This window comes from Ranitomeya variabilis, chromosome 7 (genome assembly GCF_051348905.1).
Source record: "Ranitomeya variabilis isolate aRanVar5 chromosome 7, aRanVar5.hap1, whole genome shotgun sequence".
Lineage (NCBI taxonomy): Eukaryota > Metazoa > Chordata > Amphibia > Anura > Dendrobatidae > Ranitomeya > Ranitomeya variabilis.
The window spans coordinates 168807484-168814862 of record NC_135238.1 but is presented as its reverse complement, the minus strand read 5'-3'; the positions used below and the strand labels follow the sequence as shown (position 1 = coordinate 168814862).

Sequence of the window (7379 nt, the reverse complement as noted above, 5' to 3'; positions counted from 1 at the left end):
AATATAACATATATCCCAAGAATACATGGAAACCTCTATGATATAATAAATATGCAAATAAGTTAATACCAGCAGCAATCTAAGCAGCATAAAACGAATTAACGTATAATATCATAATCTAAAATAGTGGACATAATAATATATAAATATATGTACCACCAAAGAGAATAAATATATATATATATAAAGAAAACACCCTAATTTCATATAACAAGATACAAAAAATATACGTGAATATAGCACATATTCAATATTGCAAAAAAAATATCCTTAATAATAAATAATAATAAATCAACATAAAAACACAACAATGTGGAAGACTGAGAGAAGAAATATTCCATCATGGACTTTCATGGTGTCTCCATTCATCCCAAATATTCGTAGAAAGGAAGATTATCAGCATACAAAGATAATAGCAACCCAAAACAGGCGTCCTAAAAACTAGATAAAAATACAATTAATATACAAAAAGACACACATACAAAAATTAAAAACAAGAAAACAGGAGAAACATGACCAGATAACAGGGACCAAACTATGACTGCCTATAACCAACACAGTGTCGCAATGGTAATGAGATATCAAAAATAGATCATAAGTAAAGGTAAGGACTCACCAAATTTTATAAAAAGGAATTGAAACCCAAGGTCTCATTAAGACCCTGGGGAGCCATGGTCCCCAATAGGTAGATCCATTTGCTCTCCTTTTGGGCTAAAACTTTAGCCAAATTCCCCCCCCTTGGCACCCAATTGAATCTGATCAATCGCTCGGATCTTAAGTCCTCTAGGATCAGACTGATGGTACAGCTTGAAATGCCTAGGCAGAGTTTTTAAAGTGCTGAGGTCTTCCACACTTTTTGACTTCTCTATGTCTCTAACATGCTCCCTTGTCCTGATTCTTAGCTCCCGAGTGGTGAGCCCAATATATACTTTCTTACACGGACATAGAGCATGATAGATTACGCCCTTAGAGGTGCAGGTAAGCCTCTTACGTATTTCAAAGATTTTGGAGCCATCAAAATTAACAAATGTTTTACTTTTAGTAAGATTATAACAACCCTTACACATATTGCAAGGAAAGAAACCATTACCTCCTGAAGATGCAAGACTGGGCTTGGTAGATGAGTAGTGACTATGTACAAGTAAATCCTTCAAATTTCTGGATCTCCTGGGAACCATTAATGGGCGGCTCGGAAGAAATTGCTTCAATATTGGATCCGATTGTAGAATACCCCAATGCTTATGCATGATTTTCGTTAATTCAGGCCACTGTTTGTTAAATTTGGTGATAAATCTAACTCCATTCTCATCAGTCTTTTTTCTGTCACTTCTTTTGTTGCCATACAAGAGTTCTTCCCTGGAAACAGAAGAGGCCTTTTTGAAACCTTTTTTAATTTGCCTGTTACTGTATCCTCTCTCAGAGAATCTTCTGACAAGATCCGACGCTTGATTGTCATAATCTTCCGTGTTACTGCAAATTCTCTTAACACGAAGGAATTGCCCCGTAGGTATACCATTAATGGTGGATCTATGATGGGCAGAAGAGGCATGCAATAGGGTGTTAGTTGCTGTGGGCTTTCTAAATACATCTGTGATAATTTTACCATCCTCCAAAGCAACAATTTTAAGATCCAAGAAATCCACAGTTCTCCCAAATTTGTATGTCAATTTGATATTGAAATTGTTCTGATTTAATTTCTTCATAACATCAAATAATTTATCAGACGAATCCTCCCATATAAACAGGATATCGTCTATGTAACGACTCCACCCTTGTATAGCTTCATTCCCCCAATCATCATCCTGAAAAATCAAACGCTCCCAGTACCCCATAAACAGGTTCGCATATGAGGGGGCACAAGTGGCCCCCATCGCAGTACCCTGTCTTTGGAGGTAAATATCTTTACCAAATAAGAACACATTGTGTTCCAACACAAACTCAAGTAAGGTTAGAATCAAATCAATGAGCAAGGGTTCTAAATTACTCTCTCTCAAATAATGTGAAACAGCTTTTAATCCATCAGAATGCTTAATGGAGGAATACAGTGCTTCCACATCGGCAGTAACTAAGACCGCCCCCTTTTCCAGATGTAAAGAATCTAACCTTTTCAGAATCATTGTGGTGTCCTTAATATACGAAGGTAACGTCTGCACTAGTGGCTGCAAATAATAATCGATGACTGTGGAAATTATCTCACAAAGGCTATCATTTCCCGATACTATCGGCCTACCAGGGGGATCTAACGGATTTTTGTGCAATTTGGGCAACAAATAGAAAGTAGCTAACTTAGGTTGCAACTTGCTTATAATTTCAACCAATTTTTTGGGGATGACTCCGTCTTCAAAAGCGGACTCCAAAATCTTCACTAAATCTTGTTGAAATTCAGATAACGGATTATAGCAAAGTTTCCTATAACAATTTGCATTACCCAAGATCTTATTCGCCTGTTTTTCATACATTCTATTTGGCCATAATACCGTATTGCCCCCTTTATCGGCCTGCTTGATGACTAAGTCATCCCATGTTTGAAGCTCCTTCAACGCCCTTCTCTCATTGCAATCTAAATTGGAAACCCAATTGGGGATGGGGGGCAGACTTTCAATTTCTCTGGTAACCATTTTAGTGAAAATCTCCACGGCTGAACAAATGCTCAGACTTGGAAATTTCTTGGATTTCCCCAACAAATGTACAGGGAACTTACCGTCCTCCTCAGATTCATTCTCATCCAATAATTCCTCAAGGTTTTTCAAGGCCTCTTTTTCAACCTCAGTGGAAAATATCTCATCTATATCTGTTCTATGATGTAACTTCTGCAATATAATCTTGCGTGCGAACAGATGTAGATCTTTCACTACCTCGAACTTATCTAGATGTGAAGAAGGCGAGAAAGTTAAACCCTTTTCCAGCAACAGTTTTTGTGATTCAGTGAGAATATGGTCCGATAGGTTAATTACCTTGGATCTATCATTAGTACGCTTATTGGTTTTTTTGTTGTAGAAGATGTCCGGATATCTCCTATTCTCCCTATTTGATGTCCTGGTGCGTACAAAACTTTCATTAGAGCCTTCAGCTTCACTGCAAGAGGTACTGCTTTCAGCATATGACAACAGTTCACGTGAGGACCCTCCTGTTTTCGTTACAGACCCATTAAATTTCTTTTTAGGAAGCTGCCATCTAAAGATTTTGTCTGTTTCAAAGTCTGTAGTGTCTCTAATGAATTTCTTCAATTTGAGATCACTAATTTCTGTCTCTTTTTTGTCTATTTCTTTCTCAATAGTTTGAATAAAACTCTCCATTTTGTCGGCTGCTAATTGTTTTTTCAATTCTCTATGTAGTTCATCAATTTCCTTATCTAACATATTCATACAAAGCGTATTTTTGTCAATAATAATTTTCATGAATTCCATTGAGCATGTGATAGCCGCTTTTTTCCATCTTGAAATTAGCTCCGAGTCTTCCAAATCAAATGAAGGATAAACTTGAACCCGAAGTCCCCTCGGTACAATATCACGGGCAACATAATTCTCCAATGTGGTTTTATTCCACCATGTTTTAGTCTTCTTGTGGACAGCATTTTTATATTATATAGACAGGTCCCTATTCTCAATAGTTACATCCTGTAATCCTGCAGAACCTCCCTGCTTAAATAAATCACTCGCTTTGGACCGCCAGTTAGTCTCTCTGGCCTTCAGATCCATTTTAAATAGTACGGACAATCTGTTAGAAAACAGAAAATGCACAGTAATTTTATCAAGAGTCCCACAAAGGTATCCAGCACACCTCAAAATCATGACATAAGACCAAAAATTTCCCCAGAACATATGAAGGGAAAAAGAGGCATAGGCTATAAATTTAAAAACCAATTTTAATGAACATAATTAAAAAATACAAAATATGTAGAAAAAAGCAGGGTAAAGTTCATTAAAATGGCTGGGAACAATAACCACACCAGAAAATACAAAAATAAACAATTTGCTACAAGAGCAAGCCAGTACTAGAAGAGGTATATAACATACAATCAAATGGACAGGAACCAACAGTTCCTATAGTACCAAGTGTAATTAGCCTCAGTAGTAACCCATGACTTGCCCAATCTAAAGTGCTCTAATGCTACATCTGATAGATTTCTCTATATACTACAATGCAGTGTGTAAGCATATGGCACGCCATTGTAGACAAACAATAATGAACTTACAAATAACTGTCCTGGTGGGAGATGTTCCACAGCGACCCCGACAGCGCCGTTTCGCCTGACTGGCTTCCTCAGATAGGGGGCATGTGTGTCTCTAACAAACTACTCAGTCTTTATAACCACATAAAACAGCTGTGGCCGGCGTCAGCATGATGAGTGTGTAGCAGCGCATGTGTGAGTCTATGGACTCCCATACAACGAGACTTCCGTGTTACCGCGCCAGTGATGCAAGCCTGAAGAGCCTAGCATCTCCGTAATGCGCAGAGCCGGAAATCTCAGGGACATCACTGACCCGCACATGCGCAATCATGGGGAAATTTTTGGTCTTATGTCATGATTTTGAGGTGTGCTGGATACCTTTGTGGGACTCTTGATAAAATTACTGTGCATTTTCTGTTTTCTAACAGATTGTCCGTACTATTTAAAATGGATCTGAAGGCCAGAGAGACTAACTGGCGGTCCAAAGCGAGTGATTTATTTAAGCAGGGAGGTTCTGCAGGATTACAGGATGTAACTATTGAGAATAGGGACCTGTCTATACAATATAAAAATGCTGTCCACAAGAAGACTAAAACATGGTGGAATAAAACCACATTGGAGAATTATGTTGCCCGTGATATTGTACCGAGGGGACTTCGGGTTCAAGTTTATCCTTCATTTGATTTGGAAGACTCGGAGCTAATTTCAAGATGGAAAAAAGCGGCTATCACATGCTCAATGGAATTCATGAAAATTATTATTGACAAAAATACGCTTTGTATGAATATGTTAGATAAGGAAATTGATGAACTACATAGAGAATTGAAAAAACAATTAGCAGCCGACAAAATGGAGAGTTTTATTCAAACTATTGAGAAAGAAATAGACAAAAAAGAGACAGAAATTAGTGATCTCAAATTGAAGAAATTCATTAGAGACACTACAGACTTTGAAACAGACAAAATCTTTAGATGGCAGCTTCCTAAAAAGAAATTTAATGGGTCTGTAACGAAAACAGGAGGGTCCTCACGTGAACTGTTGTCATATGCTGAAAGCAGTACCTCTTGCAGTGAAGCTGAAGGCTCTAATGAAAGTTTTGTACGCACCAGGACATCAAATAGGGAGAATAGGAGATATCCGGACATCTTCTACAACAAAAAAACCAATAAGCGTACTAATGATAGATCCAAGGTAATTAACCTATCGGACCATATTCTCACTGAATCACAAAAACTGTTGCTGGAAAAGGGTTTAACTTTCTCGCCTTCTTCACATCTAGATAAGTTCGAGGTAGTGAAAGATCTACATCTGTTCGCACGCAAGATTATATTGCAGAAGTTACATCATAGAACAGATATAGATGAGATATTTTCCACTGAGGTTGAAAAAGAGGCCTTGAAAAACCTTGAGGAATTATTGGATGAGAATGAATCTGAGGAGGACGGTAAGTTCCCTGTACATTTGTTGGGGAAATCCAAGAAATTTCCAAGTCTGAGCATTTGTTCAGCCGTGGAGATTTTCACTAAAATGGTTACCAGAGAAATTGAAAGTCTGCCCCCCATCCCCAATTGGGTTTCCAATTTAGATTGCAATGAGAGAAGGGCATTGAAGGAGCTTCAAACATGGGATGACTTAGTCATCAAGCAGGCCGATAAAGGGGGCAATACGGTATTATGGCCAAATAGAATGTATGAAAAACAGGCGAATAAGATCTTGGGTAATGCAAATTGTTATAGGAAACTTTGCTATAATCCGTTATCTGAATTTCAACAAGATTTAGTGAAGATTTTGGAGTCCGCTTTTGAAGACGGAGTCATCCCCAAAAAATTGGTTGAAATTATAAGCAAGTTGCAACCTAAGTTAGCTACTTTCTATTTGTTGCCCAAATTGCACAAAAATCCGTTAGATCCCCCTGGTAGGCCGATAGTATCGGGAAATGATAGCCTTTGTGAGATAATTTCCACAGTCATCGATTATTATTTGCAGCCACTAGTGCAGACGTTACCTTCGTATATTAAGGACACCACAATGATTCTGAAAAGGTTAGATTCTTTACATCTGGAAAAGGGGGCGGTCTTAGTTACTGCCGATGTGGAAGCACTGTATTCCTCCATTAAGCATTCTGATGGATTAAAAGCTGTTTCACATTATTTGAGAGAGAGTAATTTAGAACCCTTGCTCATTGATTTGATTCTAACCTTACTTGAGTTTGTGTTGGAACACAATGTGTTCTTATTTGGTAAAGATATTTACCTCCAAAGACAGGGTACTGCGATGGGGGCCACTTGTGCCCCCTCGTATGCGAACCTGTTTATGGGGTACTGGGAGCGTTTGATTTTTCAGGATGATGATTGGGGGAATGAAGCTATACAAGGGTGGAGTCGTTACATAGACGATATCCTGTTTATATGGGAGGATTCGTCTGATAAATTATTTGATGTTATGAAGAAATTAAATCAGAACAATTTCAATATCAAATTGACATACAAATTTGGGAGAACTGTGGATTTCTTGGATCTTAAAATTGTTGCTTTGGAGGATGGTAAAATTATCACAGATGTATTTAGAAAGCCCACAGCAACTAACACCCTATTGCATGCCTCTTCTGCCCATCATAGATCCACCATTAATGGTATACCTACGGGGCAATTCCTTCGTGTTAAGAGAATTTGCAGTAACACGGAAGATTATGACAATCAAGCGTCGGATCTTGTCAGAAGATTCTCTGAGAGAGGATACAGTAACAGGCAAATTAAAAAAGGTTTCAAAAAGGCCTCTTCTGTTTCCAGGGAAGAACTCTTGTATGGCAACAAAAGAAGTGACAGAAAAAAGACTGATGAGAATGGAGTTAGATTTATCACCAAATTTAACAAACAGTGGCCTGAATTAACGAAAATCATGCATAAGCATTGGGGTATTCTACAATCGGATCCAATATTGAAGCAATTTCTTCCGAGCCGCCCATTAATGGTTCCCAGGAGATCCAGAAATTTGAAGGATTTACTTGTACATAGTCACTACTCATCTACCAAGCCCAGTCTTGCATCTTCAGGAGGTAATGGTTTCTTTCCTTGCAATATGTGTAAGGGTTGTTATAATCTTACTAAAAGTAAAACATTTGTTAATTTTGATGGCTCCAAAATCTTTGAAATACGTAAGAGGCTTACCTGCACCTCTAAGGGCGTAATCTATCATGCTCTATGTCCGT

The 7379-nt window shown here is 38.1% G+C and overlaps 2 protein-coding genes across 2 annotated transcripts; one reads left to right on the top strand and one right to left on the bottom strand.

The window, feature by feature from the left end:
- Positions 1–1154: 1154 nt before the first annotated feature.
- Positions 1155–3507, bottom strand: LOC143785767 (uncharacterized). The gene is made up of 2 exons (XM_077274885.1): positions 2702–3507; positions 1155–1527 (listed from the first exon to the last, which is right to left on the bottom strand). The coding sequence occupies exons 1-2, from the start codon at positions 3405–3407 to the stop codon at positions 1256–1258; spliced, it is 978 nt and encodes a 325-aa protein (XP_077131000.1). The 5' UTR covers positions 3408–3507; the 3' UTR covers positions 1155–1255.
- A 1052-nt stretch (positions 3508–4559) lies between these two features.
- Positions 4560–7162, top strand: LOC143785766 (uncharacterized). The gene is made up of 2 exons (XM_077274884.1): positions 4560–5615; positions 6790–7162. Exons 1-2 carry the CDS (start codon positions 4619–4621, stop codon positions 7059–7061), a joined length of 1269 nt encoding a protein of 422 aa, XP_077130999.1. The 5' UTR covers positions 4560–4618; the 3' UTR covers positions 7062–7162.
- The last annotated feature ends 217 nt before the right edge of the window (positions 7163–7379 follow it).

Coding starts and splice junctions, on each gene's coding strand:
- LOC143785767 (XM_077274885.1), bottom strand. CDS start 3,407: ATGGAATTCATGAAAATTATTATTGACAAAAATACGCTTTGTATGAAT. Junction 1,528..2,701: donor GAATGAATCTGAGGAGGACG/GTAAGTTCCCTG, acceptor TGCCCATCATAG/ATCCACCATTAATGGTATAC.
- LOC143785766 (XM_077274884.1), top strand. CDS start 4,619: ATGGATCTGAAGGCCAGAGAGACTAACTGGCGGTCCAAAGCGAGTGAT. Junction 5,616..6,789: donor GAATGAATCTGAGGAGGACG/GTAAGTTCCCTG, acceptor TGCCCATCATAG/ATCCACCATTAATGGTATAC.